This window comes from Armigeres subalbatus, chromosome 3 (genome assembly GCF_024139115.2).
Source record: "Armigeres subalbatus isolate Guangzhou_Male chromosome 3, GZ_Asu_2, whole genome shotgun sequence".
Lineage (NCBI taxonomy): Eukaryota > Metazoa > Arthropoda > Insecta > Diptera > Culicidae > Armigeres > Armigeres subalbatus.
Genome location: NC_085141.1, coordinates 170,660,482 through 170,683,048, shown reverse-complemented (window position 1 = coordinate 170,683,048; position 22,567 = coordinate 170,660,482). Strand labels below are relative to the sequence as shown.

The window sequence follows — 22,567 nt, the reverse complement described above, 5'->3', positions numbered from 1 at the left end:
ATGAAACGCAGTTCCGACCGGAAGAACTGCCGGGACGAAAAAAAAAAATAATAATGAGAAGCTGAAATGTGATCCATTCTATGAGCGATTGCAGTGAATAGAAGACGTGGAAAATAAATCCGCTGAACCAAATTTATTGAAGTGAAATACGACAGAGACTATATGTTGGATATCTACGACATAAACCGAAATAACACTTGCCGGTAGGTGGTCGTAAATGTTGCATCTTCATTCTACAAAAGGAAGTATTGGGAACTACATCCTCGACTGCACAATAAGGAACTTTGAAATGTTATTGCTTTTTGCATTGAAACTTTTCGTTTCGTCACTGAAATCATTGACACTTGTCTTCAGCGACTGCTTCCGCGATAGAGCATTTACACATTTTATTCACTCATACATCTATAATATGTACTGTAAAAAAATGCATTTGACAATCAAATTTTCAGATAAAAGCTCTATTTTTTGACATCGGCACACTCACACAACTAATCGACATCAGTTGTCAATAATCAGGGGTACCAACTTGACAACCATCTCCTTGTCACCGAGTCTGGCGCTGAGTGCTCGGCGCGGAAACCCAAAGGTGGGAATAAAATTTTGGGATTTATGCGCAATACTGACCTTGAGAAATAACATATTCCTTGACGAAGGTGCCGCATATCTATAGACAACTGGATTCGAACAACGGTTTAAACGATGCGGGAAATATGTTTTCGAATTAGCGTTAGAGCTGCTGAACTACGAGCCAAAGACCAAAGTAGCTAGCCCGGGAATTGGAAGATTCGGGTTCGAGTCCTTCACAATTGGGTTCGAGCTTCTTTCACATCATAGATTGAAACCGCTAACTAAATGTGGTATGTAATGTTTCTTTTTTTTTTCTATGGCTGCTATTCAACTTCAAGTATTCTATTAGCATTTCCTCAATTAGGGAAAAGTGGGGCACAATCACCACCCTACACTTTGGTTCTTGTGGAATAATATAAATCCTCCGCATCCTGCAGATTTGTCTCTTTAGTCATCTCTATATTGTGTCTTGCCTATAATATAAGCATGAAACATATTGATTATTACAGTTTAAGGATATTATTAATTGGTTTTGAAAAATATGTTTTTTCGATGCGTTTATTTACTGTATGGGGCGAAACTCGACACCACCTCGGGGAAAGACGAGCAACGTCCATAAAATATTTTCGAAAATGTTTTGAACTTAATAAAACATTAGGTATAATTTTTTTACTTGAAAAGATTATGCATAAATGATGTTACTTTGTCGCTTTAAAACTGACTGGAATTAATTATAATGGTGAGACTCATTTACGTTGCAATACCACACAGCAAAAATTATTGTAATGTACGTTGATGTAAATTCAGCGACGCATAAAAAACTCGATGTAATGACAAAAATCAAATGTGAATGTGTACTACTTCAGATGTAAATTTACATCGACTGGAATTTACACATTTTCGGAAGTACCTTTTCGCATTACATTGTATTTGTGTAATATTTGTATGCCAATTCAATGAATATTACACCGATTCAGGTGCAATCAGGTTGTTCTAAACCTGAAGTGTAAAACAACATATCTTCGTGTGTAATATTATAATCATCTGCTATACAATATTAAATCTTGGCAACACTGACCAGATGTTTGCATTGCACATCACATCAGTTTTTATCCGACTGGCGATGGTGCGCCATAGAGGCCTGAATAAGAGAAACGCGGATAGCCATGTGCCGCCAATCGAACCGTCAAAAAATAGCAGCCAATCGAGCAGGAGACCTGTCAAGCAGCCAAAATGTTGGCTCAAATACTGAAAATGGCCAAATTCGATTTTATGCCATTTATCAACAAACAAAATTGAATGTATTTTACATTAGTTTGCAATAATATATGCAAGTCATTAATAGATTATGAAATGAAATTCCATTATTTATTGGATTCAATTGTTATGTAATGTGGACACATAAAATAGCGGATTGTGAGATTTTATCTACATAAACCATTTCTTTCTTTTCATGTGTTGTTCTTTGATGAAGAAGATTGAATGCAGTGTTGGCAGAGTCATATTTTTTATCCGCGTTTCTCTTATTCAGGCCTCTAGTGCGCCATATTCAATTTTGTTATTATTTTTCGAAAGAAACGTAAGTTTTTATAATTTGTATTTTTGAGTTCATTTTTCAATTTAAATTCTTTTCGTTTTTTTTTTTCGTAGATTCAGCTATAGCACAAACAAACTGGTAGTCGGTCGCAAAGGATTCATATTGCGCTACATCCAGGATATCACAAGCTACGACTCTACGAGGAACAGAGACAGGCATTTGAGCAGCTGAAGACCTGTTCATGCAGGAAGCTTCTCGACAGTTTACGCAAACCGGCTGGTCCCACAAAGCGCATGTGGGAAAATTCTGGGTAAACTTATTTCAATCGATGTTATTTATAGAAGGGCTTCAAATGAAATCTTCTGTTATAGGACGATGCGGTATCGTAAACTTCAATGGTATCGAGCTGAAATGATCGCCACCAAATAAGTTCCAACCGGGTGAAAAAGCGCTAGATTTATTCTTCGTAGACTATGGCGAAAATTAGTATATCAAACCTTCTGATGTGTACGAGCTTCGGGCGTACTTCGAATTCAAGCGACTGAATGTTTTCTGGCACAATTTGATCAATTCGACAACAGGGGAAGAGGAGTTGGATCGTTTGGCGATTACCGGATTAGAAAAGCTTACGCATGGTAGGTTTTCATTTGCCTTATAATCTTATTATATTAATTACAGTTTATAAATTATTAACCTACAGCGGCTCAGTGTAAGAAACTACTTTCCCGCATTGCCATGTACCACATAGGTAAAGGGACATCGAGGCAATCGTGAATCTCGAGGAAGTGCATCCGGCCCAGGTGTTGAGCTGTATGCGACTGGACTGAGGTTCGCTTGCATCCAGGTCCGAAGAGCTTAACGATCTTTCATCAGCTTTTAGAGCTAAGGATACAGTTTCGTCTGTAGTAACGACGATTCACCCGAGTGGACCAATTTGCGAGGTGACCAACCAAGATGAAGAACCCAGCTCCGTTACGTCATGAATTGGTGAACTCCAAAAGCAGATGAAACTGAGAGTGACGACTTCATACAAGCAAAAAAGACGAATTACCAGTGCAACCGGAACAGCCGTCCGCTGCTCAATATTCATCGAATAGCTTGGAAGCAGGAGCATGTATCTGCCATGTATTAAACCACCAACAGATTGTGCACGGAACAAAACGTAAGTAGTTTCTTCCGCTTTGCAAAAGAGTTTCTCACATATTCGATTACGGTAATCGTTAATCTATGAGGAATTTTATTTGCAGAGGAATTTTTATTTCTCGCAGATTATTCCAAAATAGTTGTGATATCCGAATAAAATTCTGACATTCTGATGCAAATCTTATAACCTAATAAAATCTTCCTAATCATCAGAACGCTCTGTATAATTCAAAATATTATCGTTCTGGAATTGTAATCTAATTGAATTGACCATGGGAATTTTAACTGACTAGGGATATACAATCAAAACCTTTATTGATTCATTAGGGATTCCTAACCAGTCTTTTGCGCTCCATTTTTTTGAGGATTCAAATTGTAATCTTTTTGAGATTTCGATGAAAATCTTTTGAAAATTCTGATAGAAATTCTTTGAGTATTCCGACCGGAATTCTTTGGTGTTACTGACCGGAATCCTTCGAGAACTCCGACTGGGATTCTTTGGGAATGAGAATCCTTTGGTAATTCCTATGGGAATCCTTTCGAATCCGATAGTGATAAACTCTTTAAATAACTCTTATAAAAAAATATTTAAAAAAAAACTTTCGAATCCAACGGGAATTATTTGGAAATTACAACTGGTATCCATTGGAGATTCCGCTCGAATCCATTATCGAAATCCCGTTGGAATCCCTAAAGGATTTACATTGGAACCCCTAAAGGATTCCCGTTGGAACCCCTAAAGGTTCTCGTCGGAATCCCTCAAGGATTTTCGTCGAACTCCCTCAAAGATTTCCGTCTGAATCCCTCATGGCTTTCCGTTGGAGTGTTTTAAGGTTTTCCGTCGGAACCATTATCGAAATTCCGAAAAATCCGAAGAAAATCCTTTAAGGATTCTAACGCAAATCATTTCGGGATTCCGACGCGAATCCTTTTCCTGTAGGAATCTCCCGTCGGAATCTCGAAAGGATTCCCGTCGGAATCCCGAAAGGATTCCCGTCGGAATCCCGAAAAGATTCCCGTCGGAATCCCGAAAGGATTCCCGTCGGAATCCCGAAAGGATTATCGTCGGAATCCCGAAATGATTCCCGTCGGAATCCCGAAAGGATTCCCGTCGGAATCCCGAAAGGATTCCCGTCGGAATCCCGAAATGATTCCCGTCGGAATCCCGAATGCTAATCCCGGAATACTAATTGAATTCCAGGAGGAACTCCTGAAGTAATTCCTGGAGAGCTTTTCGAATGAGTTCATTGAGGAAATCTCGGAAAAAAACCTGGAGGAATTCCAGAAGGAATTCTTCAAGGTAGGTATTCCTGGAATAATTCCAGGTGAATTCTTGAAGGTAATCCCAAACAAATTTCTAGGTAAAAAAATTGAAAGTGTGCTTGGAGGAATAACTGAAGCATAACTGGATAACTGAAGATAACTGGATGAATTCTTGAAAAGTAACCCCTTTGGAATCTCAGAATCATTTCCTTTGAAATTTCAGTAGCATTTCTTTTGAAATCACAAAAGTATTCATTTTGAACAATCAGAAGGATTCCATTCGAAGCTCCAACAGGATTCTTTTCAGCATCCTAAAAGGATTCATTCCGGAATTCTAAACGAATTCCATCCGGCATCCTAAATGCATTTCCTCCGGCATCCTAAAAGAATTCCACTGGAATTTCGAAACTATTCCTTATAGAATCCTGGAGGTTCTCCCCGGAATTCTCTTCGAAATTATCAAAAGGTTCCCTCCGGAATCCTAAAATCCAAATCCAGTTTAACTGTAATCAACTATTCTTTCTTGTAGGTTTGCGATGCCCATACCGAGGCTACCAGCAACTGCCGCGCAATGTTTCTGACATGCTATGCGATTTACCCAGCGTCGCAGGACAATTGACGATGAATTGGCGCGTCCGTATATCCTGACTGTCACCAATCCCAAAAACTTCCAAATATCTATATGCTGCTGTAGCAGAATGGAACCGTGGTTGCGTTGGTGTGATAAAATCGTTACCGTCAATTTAATAATAAGCGTTTTTAATGTTTATATAAATATGGACAGATATTATTATTATTTATTTATTCAGACTGAGGCCGAAGTGGCCTGTGCGGTATATAAGAGTCTCCTCCATTCGGCTCGGTCCATTGCTACACGTCGCCAACCACGCAGTCTACGGAGGGTCCGCAAGTCATCTTCCACCTGATCGATCCACCTTGCCCGCTGCGCACCTCGCCTTCTTGTGCCCGTCGGATCGTTGTCGAGAACCATTTTCACCGGGTTACTCCAGTCACCAGTGAGCCCAAGTACACAAATTCTTCTACCACCTCGATTTCGTCACCACCGATGCAAACTCGCGGTGGGTGGCTCACATTGTCTTCTCTTGAACCTCTTCCTATCATGTACTTCGTCTTCGACGTGTTGATGACTAGTCCGATCCGCTTAGCTTCCCTCTTCAGTCTGATGTAGGCTTCCTCCATCTTCTCAAAGTTACGTGCCATAATATCTATGTCGTCGGCGAAACCAAATAGCTGGACGGACTTATTGAAAATTGTACCACTCGTGTTAATCCCTGCTCTTCGTATTACACCTTCCCCAGCGATGTTGAATAGCAAACACGAAAGACCATCACCTTGCCGTAACCCTCTGCGGGTTTCGAAGGGACTCCAGAATGCCCCTGAAACTAGAACTACGCACATCACCCGATCCATGGTCGCCTTGATCAACCGTATCAGTTTATCCGGAAAACCGTGTTCGTGCATTAGCTGCCACAGCTGGTCCCGATCGATTGTATCATATGCGGCTTTGAAGTCGATGAATAGATGATGTGTGCGCACGTTGTATTCGCGGCATTTCTGCAGTACTTGGCGAATGGCGAACACCTGGTCCGTGGTGGAGCGTTCGCCCATAAAACCCGCCTGGTCCTGCCCACGAACTCCCTTGCAGTTGGTGTTAGTCGACGGCATAAAATTTGGGAGAGTACCTTGTAGATGGCGTTCAGCATTGTGATTGCGCGGTAGTTGCTACAATCCAGCTTATCGCCTTTTTGTAGATGGGACACACGACACCTTCCATCCACTCCTGCGGCAAAACTTCCTCCTCCCAAATCTTGGTAATGACCCAGTGCAGCGCTCTAGCCAGTGCCTCACCACCGTGTTTAAATAGCTCTCCTGGTAGTTGGTCAACCCCAGGGGCTTTGTTGTTCTTCAACCGGCCAATCTCCTCCTGGATTTCCTGGAGATCCGGAGCCGGGAAGATTATGTCCTGCGCGCGTTCTCCCAGGTCCATCACCATACCGCCATCTTCGTCTGCCACATCGCCATTCAGGTGTTCTTCGTAGTGCTGCCGCCACCTTTGGATCACCTCACGCTCGTTCGTAAGAAGGTTCCCGTTTATGTCCTTACACATATCAGGCTGTGGCACGTGGCCCTTACGTGAACGGTTTAACTTCTCATAGAACTTTCGTGTGTTATTAGCGCGGTACAGTTGCTCCGTTTCTTTACGGTCTCGATCTTCCTGCTGGCGCTTTTTCCTCCGGAAAATCGAGTTTTGTCTGTTCCGCGGCTGTTTATATCGTGCCTCGTTCGCCCTCGTGCGGTGTTGCAGCAATCTCGCCCATGCTGCATTCTTCTCTTCCACTAACTGCTCACATTCGCCGTCATACCAGTCGTTTCTCTGATCCGGGGGCACCGTGCCAAGTGCAGCGGTTGCGGTGCTACCAATGGCGGATCGAATATCTCTCCAGCCATCTTCAAGAGACGCTGCGCCTAGCTGCTCTTCCGTTGGGAGTGCCACTTCCAGCTGCTGTGCGTATTCTTGGGCTAGTCTACCGTCTCGTAGCCGCCCGATATTAAGCCGCGGCGTCCGACTTCGACGCGTGTTGTACACCGTCGATAGTTTTGAGCGCAGGCATACTGCAACGAGGTAGTGGTCGGATTCAATATTCGCACTGCGGTAAGTGCGGACGTTCGTGATGTCGGAGAAGAATTTACCGTCGATTAGAACGTGGTCGATTTGGTTTTCCGTTTCTTGGTTAGGTGATTTCCATGTGGCTTTGTGGATATTTTTGCGGGGAAAGAAGGTGCTTCGGACTACCATTCCACGGGAGGCTGCGAAGTTTATGCATCGTTGGCCGTTGTCATTCGATACGGTGTGCAGACTATCCGGTCCGATGACCGGTCTATACATTTCCTCCCTTCCTACCTGTGCGTTCATGTCACCGATGACAATTTTAACGTCCCGCAGTGGGCATCCATCGTATGTCTGCTCCATCTGTGCGTAGAACGCTTCTTTCTCGTCGTCGGGTCTCCCTTCGTGTGGGCAGTGCACGTTGATGATGCTATAGTTGAAGAAACGGCCTTTAATCCTCAGCTTGCACATCCTTGCGTTGATTGGCTGCCACCCAATCACGCGTTGGCGCATCTTACCCAGCACTATGAAGCCGGTTCCCAGCTCGTTGGTGGTGCCACAGCTTTGGTAGAAGGTAGCCGCTCGATGCCCGCTTTTCCACACTTTCTGTCCTGTCCAGCAAATCTCCTGCAGCGCCACGACGTCGAAGTTGCGGGGATGTAATTCATCGTAGATCATCCTGTCGCAACCTGCGAAACCTAGCGACTTGCAATTCCATGTTCCAAGCTTCCAATCGTGATCCTGTATTCGTCGCCTAGGTCTTTGCCGATTATATCGAGTCGCATTATCTCTTATATTGTTCGTAATGATTGGTTTTCTAGGCGGCTTATTGGGCCTGCAAACCTCCTGTCTCGTCGGAGGGCCGTCGTGTCAGGGCTGTTTAGCGTCCCACCTAACACCAGGACTTGGGCTTGTGCGCTTTGAGCGGCACACGGTCGCTTTGGTGGGGCCTACTTGCGGATACATGCAGCTTTTTATAGAGGTTTAACAGGGCCCACTGTCAAACCCCACCACATCCTAGGCAAGCCCCACAACTCGCAGATGGCCTTGGGAGGGATCGTCAAGCCCTTGGACATAGTCCCTGCTGCCCTGCTGGACAGATATGATATAGACAAAAAAAATCAAAATATACATTTATAATAAAATTGATGATAAGATACAAATTTAAGGATAATTCTATTTATGAAAGAAAATTTCTATAAACACTCAATTCAGATTTCCAGGCACTATTTTACATCACATTATTTTACATTGCTCGGATTACGTCGTTTATTGTATTACGTCGAAATAAATTACACTGCTTCTGTGTATTACACAGCAAGCCTTCGAGTACATCGAAAGAGTGTAATATCACAGCACTGATGGAATAGCCTATGTGCATCTGTTTCGAATGTAATATTCAACAACTGTTTTTGCTGTGCACCCCATGCTGATAGCTTTTTTAAGTTTTCTTCTATCGATTATATTGAATTTAAACTAATTGTTTTTTAGTGTGGGTAGACTATTAGGCACATCAGTGGCGTAGACACGGGGGTGGTTTTGGGCGTAACCCCCCCCCCCCCCAGAGACAACATTCTCGGAAGATTTTTTTTTTTCGAAAAAAAAATGTTAAGAAAACCCCCCCAGACCAATTTTCTGGCTACGCCACTGAGCACATATTATAAGCATTCGAGGATATCGATTTTTTCAATAAAACTATTTCAATAAAATATTCCACATTGTTTTTCTATTATGCGGGAAGGAGAGAGAAATCATGAGAATTCTCACTTAACTTTTCAAAAGGACCTAAGTAACATTTTTTTCATGAATTAATTTGAATAGCGCAATCAACAGAACAAAATGAAAGCTATTGATTGCAGTATTCGAATTAATTCATGAAAAAATGTTACTTACACTGCTGGAAATAAAATAAGGATTTTCATAATTCTTGCCTTATGAAACCACATGAGTTCATTAGAAATAGGATCCATAAGTTTCTTACGAAATCGATATGTTTAAGTATATATTTCATAATGTGCCTTATGAAATTCATTGGTGAATATTGTGTGAAAACATAAAAGTCCTTATGAAACTAATTAGTATTTTTGGTCGAGTTCATTTTCTTCCTTCAAACCCAACTGTCTTTTTGTTGTTCATTTGTGCTCGATTGATTCAATTTTCATCCGTGATTTTCATGTGGCAAATCAGCAATCTTGTTTAGTTTCCGTTTATTGATAACCGGTGTCCTGTATCTGTATCTGAGTCAACTTCCGGTGCGATACAGAGAAGATATGGATAGATAGAAACCTCGACTGAAAAAGCGACGATGTCAAAATTATACAGCGGAAATCATGTGGAAACTTGGACATGTAGTCACATAGAAAGGCAAGTAAAGTACGGTAATCCTAAGAACCTAAGAACCAATTTACAGGTGGAGCCGGTGGTCTAATTCACGGCAAAGTGCACCACTAAGTAAAACCAGTATAGATAGACTCAAGTCAATAATTGTTTCACGTGTCAGTAATGTTTTCCGTATTTATTCACAGATGTAAGATCTCTTCTGTAGCAATGCTATCATCCGAGAAGTAGTGGCAGCAGATCAAAATACCGGCATTGTTGCTAATGATTCCAGTCATTGCTTAAAAATTGGAACCCACCCGCAGAATTTAGATGGAGCAATTAAATCAGAACCAAATCGTCACTCAACAAACAATTTCTACGTGAAACAACAACACTAGCACAAACTGGAAACACTTCCAAGATCAACCAACTGGCCTATAACTTCCATCGTGAACCGAATAATCTAACCACTTTCCAAAATAGCTTGTCGGAACTGGCATAAGGGAAGAACATAATGGTCCACATGACTATGGCCCTGGTGGCCGGCGGCGATACCGGTACCGGTGCTACCAGTCAACAATCTCGCCTGAATGTGGAAGTTGACACCAACTGATTTCTCTTGTGCACCTGGAACAACGAAACCATACTTTCTACTACTGGATCAAACGGAAGTGGTTAAAAGGAGATAAGTGAGTATTCCCGAAAAAGATATTTTAGTTACAAGATAAAGATTGTTGCTTCGGGTCCCTTAGTTCTGCTGTCCGTACAGAACTGTCAAATCGTATGGATCTTTTCTCATCCTCCCTATCCCAGCCAGCAAAAGATGTTCCGGACAGCGACGACAGCGATAATCTAAACAATGCAAACAATAATTCCCAATCATTTTTATAGCACTTGGTCCACCGGTCATGAAAGAATTGGAGACGGATGGCTAAATTCCTCTACTGATACGGCAAGTAAAAATTGGCCTGGAAACCCGTGAATGGTTCGTATGCTATTTGGTAAACAAATTGAAATTAATTATTCGTTATATTATTTTAGAGAACCCAAATGAAAATCGAAAAAAATCCGTACATCACACCAGGAAATATTACTCGTACCTTACGACTGCATCTATATTGTTTCGGCAGAGAATTCGAAGTTGTTAGCAAAGTTGTCATAAAAAAATTACTTCGAGAAGCTTTCGACTTATGTGGTTTTGGCAGCGGCACTGGTGGTGGCAAAACTCCTCATGGCCCTCCATCAGGGTGGTTTGCCGGTGATTTTTTTTTTGGATCCAACGGATGGAACCAACGTCTGCAACAATTAGTCCGCTAGAGGTAATGGTGGTGGTAGAGGTAATACTGTTTGCATTATTGACATTCATATTATTGCAGATCGATGGACCAACTATCTGTACGCTGTGCATGCAGTATAGTCTGTTGCAATACTTTCATCTTTACCTGAATCGTATAACGTATTAATTACACTCTACAAGTATCAATCTCGCAAAGAAGGCAATAAGGTGCAAATGGCACTGAACAATTGTGTACCAGGCGATAGGCAACACATCCATTTGCGCCGAATCTCCCACGGATAATGAAGTGCAAACTATTTTGCAGAACTTGAAATTCCGGGAGGCCACAACAATAATAATAATAGTATTAAAAATAATATGAGCTCCGCTGATGAGGAGATGGAGGTGGCAAACAACAATTCCCCACAGTGGTGCATCAATGGTTTTAGCAGCCGAATGTTTAACGGGTATGTATATAGTCTTTAGAAAAACATTGGGAATCACTTAAAAAGCTTCACTTCAGAAGGTTAATAGTCGCTTCTACAAGGCTACTTGTGACAAGCATGCAAAGCGCTTTCAGAAATTATTTTAGAAATAAGATCTTTCGAAATAATGCAGTATTTGAATGACAAAATGGTCCCAAATCCACATGATTATTTTTGTAGTTTCTACCAAACGATCATCAGCCAAAGTATTGCAGTATTAAATCAAATTGTGACAAGTCCACTAGTTTTAGTTACGTAGTGGAAAGTGGGGTAAGATGGCCATATGGGGCAAGACAGCCAACGTTAATTATGCCTTGAGTGAGCATTATATTCACATTATTATTACAAGGGATGGTTCACAATCATGTAAAAGGACTATACAACTGAAAAATGCACTTTGACAACTTCACTTGTTCTTGTAATATTGATTTGAAGATGGTTTAGTTGAAATTCGAATTTTCTTATAATTTTCTAGTTACATAATTTAACAATTAAAGCCTAAATTACTCATTTTTCAGGTCAAATTGATATTTACCGAAGCTTTTATATAACTATAGCATATATACAATAATAATTTGAGGAGATTCACAGTAATTAGGTTTGATAGGATATAAATCTTTGGATATACGTCGGCCTGGGGCGGTATTGCCAACTGTATAGGAACAAGGTCATCCCCAGGATTAAGAGTAGCCCAACCCTTAAATGCATTTAAAAAATGATCAAAATAGTTTCTGCGTGAATCAGAGATGATTTAAAACAAAGGATATGGTTTTAACAGCAGGAAATTAGTTTTAGGCAAATTCTGATATTGTCGTAGTGCCAGTTGTCAAGAAATCAATATGAAATACGACATTTTTAAACGAAGCATCATTTGTATACAGTTTTACAGTAAGTTCGGTTCACATGACAGCTCTCGGTAACATTATTTAACCGAACATCGGTTATCCTTGATAAAGTAAACCGAGTATTTTCGGTAAATTTGACAGCTTGATCTTGACAGAATAGTTAACGAGCGCTCGGTTCCTCTTTATTGAACCGAGCAGAGAACCGAGCGTCCAGCAGACAAAAACTCGGTTGAAATTTAACCGAGTTCGGTAAAATATTTTAAGTGTGTACATATAATCCAATAATCCATAGAAGTGCAAGAAATGTGTCCCCTATTCTAAATAAATTTAGCACACTTTTGATATAATTTTTGGTTCATGCTCGTCTTGCCCCAAGGGGGTGGTCATATTGCCCCATATGGTAAATATAGGCATCATAAAAACACCTTTTTTAAAACCAGTTTATAAGATACTAAAACTTTATTAATCAGTGTTTATTGATACTTATGTCAAAGACGGGTCATCATAAAGGTGTTTTATGGACAAATCAGCAGAATTTGAAGGAGTGTAACTATTTTACAAGGGTTACCGCTTAGGGCGGCCATCTTGCCCCACTTTCCCCTACTTCATATCAATTGATTGTAAACTGGATCACTCATGGAGTATACATAGTGCATGATGTTCAACCAGTGCGCTATTTTGATAGTGTCCTCGAAACTTAATATCTTAATTTCAAGTCCGTAGTACACGCTTGGTCCTTTAATGGCACATATTTGCCAAGTTCATTCAGACATTTTGCAGAATAATTCTCGGACTAACTATATACGGATATCCATCTCAGGAAAACTTGACAAATACGTATTATTATGACGACAGTACTGATATCTTTCTACATTTATTCTCGAAGTCATTTTATATATTACATGAGAGGCTCTAGAACAAAATATGCTTTTAAATCAGATCATTATACGGATATTAACTCGGATATTAAGTAAACTAAAATGGTGAAATGGTTGAGTTTTCTTATACGCTTCTGTACTCCGGAAATGTACTAATACGACTAGATGAATTAATCAAAGATTTTCTTTCTATATTTCAGATATAAGATTCTGCCACGACCGATGTATACCAAAACCGACGTAGTGGGATATATTAAGGTGATTATAGATTGAAGCCAGAAATCGGCCATTTTGTAAACCACGTGCTTTTCCAATATTTTTTTTCAAGAGCACGAGATGAAAGAACCATAACGCGTATGGGGCTGAAATAATGGTAGATCGTTTGCTTAGTTATGCTGAACAATCATAATTTGAGTTTCGGCACTGTACGACAACTATTACGCCAGATTTGGGGTTTTGTAAATGTATGTAGATAAACGTGTGGTGAATTTAAAATTCACCACGGGCTTCATTCTATAATCACCTTAATGTAAAAATATTGCTCCGAGTATTACTTTGGAAAGCAAAAAGCAAAAGTTTTAAATTTTCACAGAATTATTTTCGCTATTTGGAGTGATCCTGTTGTTCTACCACCCGCATAGAAATAAATCGTACGCTGAACAATTAGTATTATAAGTTTTCCATTACACTTTTAATTACTTGACCATATAAAATTATTGACGGATTATACATGTTGCAATAATGATTACTAGAATAGGAAATGAAACATAATATGTAGAGAACAAAATCATTCATGATATGATTTGGGTTGCTATTCACACACGATGGCAGAAATTAGGTAAATTTCATTTTCAGTGTAATAAAGACATTTCTGCCAACGGCAGTTTTTTTCGGGCCGATTTGACCAACGACCATTAAAAAGTTTTCCCAAAGTCGGTGTTGAAATGCATGTAAGTGAGAAATTATTATATACAATAAAGAAGTAAATTTAATTGTTTCTTCCATTTTTTGTTTGTTCCTAGAAACATTCGTTTCCTTCCGCTTCAATCGGAAATTCTAAAACGGTGTTCCGCCACTGCGCTGAGGGATTCGGCGGAGCTGCAAGGATTTGCATGCGAAGGTAAGAATATTCTATTATAAATATTTTTTAATATATGCAGTGTTCGACGCTTAAAATAATGATACCGATCGACCGATCTAATTACCTAATGATTTTGCGACACATCGTTTCAGGATTTCGAGAGTGTGATGGATACACCAAGTCTCGGACACAATGAGTCTGGCACTTGGTCTGGCACGACCAATCGCCATAGACCTTTCAATCAGCTTTCAACTTCATTGGGGCGATGTCAGTTGCCATTTATGTTATCTCCGGAAATGCAGCGCGTCCAAATCGCAACAACAGAACATTTTTACATTCTTTATTTACGAGACTTGCACTCCGTGGCTGGCTCGTCTCGTAAATAACACAACATTTATTAATTATTTAAAAAGATGAAAAATAAATTATTTATAATAAAATAAATTGAAATCATATCAAGTTAAAGAGCTATATTATAAAGAAAAAAAATTTGGCCTATTTCAAAAATCGAAACCCTTCAAATGAATATTCCCCGTACAATAATGTGTGAAATAATATTATACATATTGTAATACAATAATCATAATATTAAAAGATAATTGCACAGCTCTTAATTTGGATTAACGGCTGAATCGTTGAAAAAATCATACCATTTAAAGTCTTTCGTGAATATAATCATAATCGTAATAATCGCTAGAAACAAAAAGTGAAGATAAACTAATGATTCGTGGTAAAATTGCTCTTCAAAAACATAAGCAAAAGTTGATGTTTTTGAATGGTAACGATACTTAACAACCCATTCAATGTATCATCCAAAATCAAAATATTATATAGGCTATCGTAAATATCATTCATCGCATAATTAACGTACAATATTTCAAATGATTCCATAAAAAATTCAACTATGATTTTTTATACTCAAAAAACGATAGCTAGAAAAATAGTAGTATGATTCCTTTTTATTCGGGCAACCACTGTTGTACCTCAACATCGATATAGTAATTGTAATTTGTAATAAAATTCATAAAGTATTAAAACCATAGTTATATGTATAATTATTCACTGAAATTACTTTATTTTTTAATATGATAAATCATGAGTAAAAATATATATTGATATCGTAAGAATTTCATAAAGCAAACATATAAAATTTCATAAGGTTGCTCAATGAAATTAGTAAGTCAAACATAAGATGAACATAAATGTTCATTATGGACCTGGTTCATCTAAAGTTCATTTTGGTTCATAAGGCTACCTTATGTTTTTCAAACCGAATCCTTGTGGCTAATTTTCATAAGGTAAACTTATAAACTTTGGAAGGTTTTTTACGGCAGTGTAGGTTCTTTTGAAAAGTTAAGCGAGAATTATTCAGCACTATTGTATGTAATTTGAAATTATTTATTTATTTATAATATGTATATATTATGTTATTGGTAAAAATAGTTTTGTAGCTCAAATAAGAATTCGTGTCAGTTGTACGACAGCCAAAATGGAACAGCGGTCTCCAAGTGCCCGCGTCTCAAATCCGCATATATTGTCCAGTGCATTGAAAAGGGCCCCAATGCTGAGAACTGGTTGGAATAGTGAGGCGAGCAGTGTAGATGTTGCGCTTGCTCATTAACAGTAAGTCCAGTTCCTCGATGGCGATATGTAGCAGTAATTTGACCGGACGACAGTATTCCCAGTCGAGCAAATATTCGTCTCAAACATGGATTTGGATTCTACTAGGGGCCCTTCCCAAGTAACCATGAAGCTATATATGCATGTAAAAAACACAGCACTAAAAGTTGACTTAAAGTGGAAAAGGGCAATTATAAGATCGAATTAATGGTTCATTACTTTGGCATGTTGAAATAAAGCACCAGTAATGCATCGCTGCATTCGTACTGCTGATTTAGAGTATCGTTGTCTGACAGTTGATAAATAAATGCAACAACACATCGTAAAACAGATCTAATGCAATTAGCATTTAGCATGCCGATTTGTGATTGATATATGTGCAATATTGTAATGCTTGGTGTTACTTGGGTTCTTAGCCTTTGATTAAAAAAACCTAGTCTAGAAAGTCTTTACACGATCGCTGTTATACAAGCACAAATCTGCTGATAATGATTTTTCTAAGTCTCTACCACTACATAGACGTTCTATAACTGCAGTTATGCAAGTCATGCATGCGTGCATTCGAATTTTTCCCAGATCTTGGCTATTGAAACAGCCGCGTAGGTACTTCTTTTTTTACTTGTAGTACGTTCAGATCCAAGCATTTGAATGTTTTATTGACGATGTGCTTGTTGTTAGCATCGATCTTGAACAGCTCGTCACAATCGATGCTTTTGGTGTTGATTATGTTGCCATAGATAAGCTGTTGGACAGAAAAGGAAAAAGATAATTAATTGAGTGTTCAACAGCAAAAGTGGTCAAAGGCGGTGGTCTGCGTTGACTCACAAAAAGAAAATATTTAGAAACGTGATATGTAAACACCAACCTGGTAATTCAGTTTTTCCACGATGCTTTTGGTATCCATAAGAATTTCCCGACTTTTTAGTGTGGTCAGAGCGGCCATGTGCTGAGCATAGAATCAGGATCTAGTGTAGCGCCAACCGGAAGCCGGAAGCTTGAGCGCCATCTGGTAAATGTTGCACTGCATGTTAAGTTCCGGTGACAGACCAGGTGCTTTCATTAGTTGTTTCGCTGACTTTCTGCTCTCGACGAGTTTGAGAATTTGACAGGGCAATATTCCCATTTCGCTTGTTTGGAGGATCTGATTGCTGGCGTTCTCACCATCTACTGCATCGGTCGTCGGCGATAGCACCGTAGTGAATGAAATGTGGTACTCCCGGACCGGATGATATGGGGTAAAGGGAGCTGTAATCCATTTGCAGGATAAATTTGCCGTAGAATCCTTTTATCGTTTCCAACACAAGGCCGCCGGAGTATGCCGCCTTATTTTCAGGTTTGCTGCGATCAGCAGCCGCTTCCGGTTTCTCTTGATTAAAATCTGTTTAAAGAAGTTTATTCTATAAATGACTTCATTGACGATCTAAAAAAAGAACTTACCTGTTCCAGCTCTGAGAGCCTTATCCGGCGCGATGTAGTCCTTTTCGGTAAATGCATGCAGGAAGAATTCGTTTTTCTCGGTCCAACACCTGGGTAAAGTTCGGTTCATCAGGTTTCCCGCAATCTGAGTAATCTGCAGCGCCAGTGGCAGCACGTTAAACTTGTATGAAATTCTCATCGTAAAGTAATTATCTTGTGGAATCTGCATTGCCATTAACCGCTGGCATATCAAATCCGGATCAATGTTTCCATTCATGGAAACCAATCCAATCAAAAGAAACCTATTTATATATGTACCTTTAACCACAGATAACAGATATTGAGGCTGGCATTCGATACGTGTGTAAATATCCGCAACCGTTAATTCAAATGTATTTTAAATTGGGACCGCGTTTGGCAATCGATTGGAGATGGCGCAAGGATCATTGTTATTGAAAACGCAGCCCGAATGCGGCTGTCAAATGCATTGGCTGCGTTCGACGGTTGTAAATCAGCTGCGTCCGTATGTACTGCCGCAATCAGTTGAGTAGATGGCAGTAGTGGGCCAACGTATATCAATTCAAAAGTTTACACAGGATTTTCAATAAAATTTGTTCTAGCTTAAATATCTGTTATCTGTGCTTTAACTAACAACGTTTTCGCACAAAAATTTTGAGCGCGATTAACAAAACAAAGGTAAGAAAATAAATAAATGAGCATAACTGACAACTGTTGTCAAACTGACGCAATTCGAATTGAGGGGCTTCTCAACGGTCAGGTTATTATAATAATTGTAATCGGTCACTCCCCAGGGGTACTGAGTGGTGCTCGGAAAACTGGGCACCATTCCGTCTATGTGTTGGTCGATGGTGGTAGCGAAATAGTGCTTGATGGTGAAAAATTTGAAGTGGTAGAAGAATTTGTGTATCTTGGAACATTAGTTACGTGCGATAATGATGTTACCCGCGAGGTGAAAAGGCGTATTGCAGCTGCAAATAGGGCTTATTACGGACTTCGTAACCAGCTTAAGTCCCGTAGTCTGCAAACGAAAACAAAACTCGCGCTGTATACTACTCTGATTCTTCCGGTGGCTTTATACGGCCACGAGACATGGACGTTAAAGGAGGCTGATCGGAGAGCTCTCGGAGTGTTTGAGCGTAAGGTGCTGCGGACAATACTCGGCGGTAAACAGGAGAACGGTATCTGGCGGCGTCGCATGAATCATGAATTGTACCAGGTGTATAAAGGGCTGGATATTATTAAGCTTATACAACACAGCAGACTACGGTGGGCTAGTCACGTTGTTCGTATGCCGGAAGAACGTCAAGCGAAGATAATATTTAGTAGAGAACCCGGAAGAGACCGCAGGCTTCGTGGAAGGCCGCGTACACGATGGCTTTTTGCAGTTGAAGAGGACCTGAGGGCGCTCATTGTCCAGGGCGACTGGAAGCGATTGGCCCAGGATCGAGTCCAGTGGAGAAGGATACTCCATTCGGCGTAGGTTCATCGAAGAGCTGTAGCCCATCAAGTATCAAGTAGTAATACGTAATTAATTATGTACTTACTTAAAAGAAAAAACACGTTGGCACCAAAAATCACATGTACGATTCGAAAAAAAAACTTGAGATTCAGAGTATAAGTTATAAATTGACGTTTCATTTGACAGGCCAGTGACTTTGCTGGTTTTCAGCAAAATAAAAAATGCTGAAATAATTTCAGTAATATTTTTTACTGGTTTTCAGCTTTTTGTGAGGTTCATTGCAAGATTCCAATAAAACTGTCAAACGAAGTGCTGGTAATCAGCTAAATAAGTTTGCCAACTTGCGTTCAGTAAAGTATAATTCTGTATTACAGCAAAACGTTATTAGAAATGCTGAATACAGCATACCCCCGCTGATCCGACGAATGTATGGGCACAGATAAACAGATGTCTCACTTAGAACAAAATGCAATCAAAATCATCGTCATGAAAACATTATCGCCCAATGCTAGATACCCCGTGTGTGGTCAAGCGGCAACCAGATGGCGGTAGTGAGCAAACGTCAAACACAAACAAAACCGATGGAAGCGCCATCGGTGGCCGATCGACCACCTACAGAAAATTGAATCCACCGTTAAAAAGCTGAAAGATGGAACATATGTTGAGTGAGACGTCTGTTTCTCTGTGGTATGGGACTATCGGGGTTTCTCTCGTTAATCCGACTGTCAAATCCATACAAATGAACCAAAACAAAATCACAGCACAAATTTGGAAACTGACAGCATAATGTGTTTAAATGGGTATCAACACAACAAAAGATATTTTAGTTACTAGATAAAGATTGTCGCTTCGGTTCCCTTTGTTCTGCTGTCCGAAACATGTGTGGTACATACCTTTCAAATCGTATGGATTTTCCTTCTTTGACATTTAGCTCCCCTATCCTCGCCAGCAAAAGATGTTCCGGACAGCGACGACAGCGACAATCTTTATCTAGTAACTAAAATATCTTTTGTTGATACATTTTAATCCAAAAAAATCCGAATTAGCGAGATCCGGACTAACGAGTCGTCGGACTAGCGAGGTCCGGATAATACTAAGGACACATCTGTGGTACTTGCACCATGGTACAAGAGGACAAGAAAATTATTCCAAGACTATCTTTGATAAAGACAATAATCGATACGGTACTCATTTCAAGATTCTTGTACCATGGTACTTATACCACCAGTGTGTCATTAGTATAAGCGGGGGGATACTGTATCAGCAAAACATTGTATTGCTGGTTACTGTCCAGTAAATCGTTTTGCTGGATCATGAAAAGAAAATTTGGTGTGTAGTTTACGTCAAAAATGTTCCGGACAGCGACAATGTTTATCTTTAACTAAAATATCTTTTGTCTATAGACTATAACCAGAACGAGTACAAAAAATTCTAAAGTAAAACTTGGCTAACCAGCCCCGGTCTCCCCTGCAATAAATCTTTTCTCAGAATGGCCAACATGCACAATCAAAAATGGAACTTATTTTTGTCATTTTGACAGTCGTGCGGCAAACTTCAATTCAAAATAAAAACACGCCACACACAAACAAAACATCCTTTGTCAGATCGTCCTTTTCTGAGCATGCATGTGTGTGTGTAGTTCGTGCTCCACGATGTTTATCTTGCATGCTTTGCGGGTGCACGCACACCACAGCAGAATTATCGATTTTTGTTTTGATGATCCTCTTCTCTCGGAAAAACTAAAGCCACAAGCTTGGTCTCTAGAACAGAACCAATCAGCACCGAATCACTTGTCTTTCGTGTTCTGAGGTGGATTACGGTTCGCGTCCGTTCCAGTTCCGGTGCTGTTGTCATCGTCGGGAGTGTCCAGTTTCGTTGGATTATTTGTACCGATTCAGCACTCGATTGGTTTACTTATCGTGCGGATTGTGCAAGCGGTTTTGATAAGCCTCGAAATTTTATTTGTCAGTCGAAGGCAAACAAGTCAGTGGCGGAAAACCCAGAGCGGGGAAAGTTTTCGTGAGAGAACCGGAAAATTGATTCGATTTGTAGTTAATCCAGTGCAATTTGTTTAGTAATATTGGAAGAAAACCTTCACAATCGGAAGAATATCGGCTTTCCATTTGCTAACAAAAAGCAGAAAAGCTTGCTCCGCAGGAAATTCCAATTTGCTGGGCATCAGGCGAGGCAGGGAGAATCAGTCCTCAACTGGGTTGGAGGCGAAATCCTAGAAGTGTCAATCACCAGGACAAGCGTATGAAAGTCGTGCCACAGGAGGAACAAAAAAATAGACGATAATTTCACGCCAGTCACGATATTGCGGCGGAAACCTTGTGGTTAGTTTTGGGGCTTATATCCGGTGGAAAAAACAAAGTTATAGGAGGGCATCTGCCCACTATAACGCTTATCAGGAATAATTTCGGTTATACTTGTTTGCTGATTAACTTTAGGATGCATGTGCCAGGGGAAGTTTATTGTGCACTCGCTTGACTAATTGCTCATGAAATAAAACATCATAAATTAGTTCAATATTAGCTAGCTAGCTACTCCTCAAATTGAAGCAAAGCTGTCTCATATGGATATGAATGAACATTAGAGAAACATGATTACCCTTTCCATAGTGTGCCACGAAAACTTGTTCTAGATTAAAGTCTGACAAAATAATATTCTTCCGTTCCATAAAGGTCAAAATATTTTATTGCGTTTATTTAAGTTTTCCAAATTTTCTTTAATTTCGTATCATTTTGTGTTGCCTTATACATGTACTTAGGCACTACATTTTCTTTGGGTATAAATGCATTTTTGAAATGCAATTTATTGCCATAGTGACTATGGAAAGGCTAATTTTCTTTTATCATGGTATAAAATGTGTTATTTTCTAGAATTCTCATCTCTAAAACTGAGTCAGACTACAGTTGAATCATAAAACGTATATACCTAACTTGTGCTATTGAAATCTAACTAATACTTGAAGAATCTTCCAGTGCTGAGAATTGTGCATCACATTTGTGTGATAGATGTTAATTGACTGCTAATTCGTGTACATAAAAGTGACCTCGAATATCCATTCTATCATCGGATCAGTGTTGTGGTACTCAATAAAGGATTATTCTAGCTTGTAGGAAACCATCAGCTTGATCAACCATGGGCAACATACACACCGTAGGACCAAACGAGGCTCTAATCGTATCAGGTGAGTCGAAGCGCTAAAAATGTGGATTGTCTTTTGACCAATTGCTCCATCGTTTAATCAGTAATAAATTTCAGTGATAAGAACGCTATTAGATTCACGGTCCCCCGCACCTACTAATACTTACGATCAATTTCAATCTAGCGGGACGGGGTAAAATGCGTCATCTCTTGCTGATAATTATCCAATGCTACATGTTTAGCTGCTTCCAAAATATAAGAAGCATGTGGTATATGGTGTAGCAAATTGGAGCTGAAACATTTTATGACGCTTTCTGTGTACATTTAAATTGTGCACTACTTGAAGACGTTTGTGGTATTGGGTGTGTGGAAAATCTATTCTTAGCTAGAAGTAAAGTGTAGTAAACTGAATACATATTATGCATAGAGTATAAGTATTTGCTGTTTCATAGTGCATCTGTAATGCAGATTTGGGTTTCGCCTAAAAGTAGATTGCGTTTCCTACAGCAGCTCTTACGTTTACAAACATCAATTGAGTTATGATCTACGTAGCGAGAAGAATTATTCCCAGGGTTGTTGCGACTTGCTCGAATCTCGCAATTTTCGCGGTTTTTCGCAAATTGGGGCGGTTTGCATGAATATTCTGAATCACTTTGCGCATTTGCGACAGATTTAGTTTTAGGTAAAACTCAAGTGAAACGAAAATTTGTTTTATTGAACTCCACTGTTGATACTAAATTAATTTAAATGTTTGTAAATATAATACCACAAACAAAAATGTGTTTCAGGAAATAACTTTCACCGCATGTGGTTTGTTATTAATTATTTCTGAGTACCTGTCAATAATTTCGTAAGCCTTTTTGATAAGAAATTCCGGT

General features: G+C 39.7%; 2 protein-coding genes and 2 long non-coding RNA genes across 13 annotated transcripts in view; 3 read left to right on the top strand and 1 right to left on the bottom strand.

Annotated features, from left to right (window-relative positions):
- The first annotated feature begins 1,707 nt into the window (after positions 1 to 1,707).
- LOC134220597 (uncharacterized) lies at positions 1,708 to 5,377 on the top strand. The gene is made up of 5 exons (XR_009981974.1): positions 1,708 to 2,146; positions 2,218 to 2,414; positions 2,476 to 2,739; positions 2,805 to 3,266; positions 5,040 to 5,377. It is a non-coding gene; the product is annotated as an uncharacterized LOC134220597 (long non-coding RNA).
- A 4,291-nt stretch (positions 5,378 to 9,668) lies between these two features.
- On the top strand, positions 9,669 to 14,473 carry LOC134219266 (uncharacterized). Its single transcript, XR_009981523.1, has 7 exons — positions 9,669 to 10,147; positions 10,350 to 10,443; positions 10,500 to 10,777; positions 10,835 to 11,201; positions 13,143 to 13,892; positions 13,965 to 14,062; positions 14,176 to 14,473. It is a non-coding gene; the product is annotated as an uncharacterized LOC134219266 (long non-coding RNA).
- A 1,618-nt stretch (positions 14,474 to 16,091) lies between these two features.
- Positions 16,092 to 17,342, bottom strand: LOC134221335 (DNA polymerase alpha catalytic subunit-like). Of its 2 annotated transcripts, none has more exons than XM_062700531.1 (3): positions 17,081 to 17,342; positions 16,509 to 17,021; positions 16,092 to 16,385 (listed from the first exon to the last, which is right to left on the bottom strand). In XM_062700531.1, exons 1-2 carry the CDS (start codon positions 17,334 to 17,336, stop codon positions 16,801 to 16,803), a joined length of 477 nt encoding a protein of 158 aa, XP_062556515.1. In that variant the 5' UTR covers positions 17,337 to 17,342; the 3' UTR covers positions 16,092 to 16,385; positions 16,509 to 16,800. The 2 variants fall into 2 exon arrangements, with proteins under 2 accessions (XP_062556515.1, XP_062556517.1); XM_062700533.1 differs by having other exon boundaries at positions 16,509 to 17,009.
- Positions 17,343 to 20,255: 2,913 nt separating this feature from the next.
- The window catches only part of LOC134223873 (flotillin-2), a 619,172-nt gene continuing 616,860 nt past the window's right edge, over positions 20,256 to 22,567 (top strand). For 2 of the 9 annotated variants that reach the window (XR_009982757.1, XM_062703088.1), the window contains exons 1-2: positions 20,257 to 20,875; positions 21,422 to 21,732. Coding sequence is in view for 8 of the 9 variants with exons in the window: in XM_062703088.1 (XP_062559072.1) it covers positions 21,684 to 21,732 (49 nt within the window). In the remaining variant the exon portion in view is untranslated. Of the gene's footprint in view, positions 20,876 to 21,421; positions 21,733 to 22,567 lie in introns of all 9 variants that reach the window. The other 7 variants (XM_062703096.1, XM_062703095.1, XM_062703094.1 and 4 more) reach the window with 7 other exon arrangements.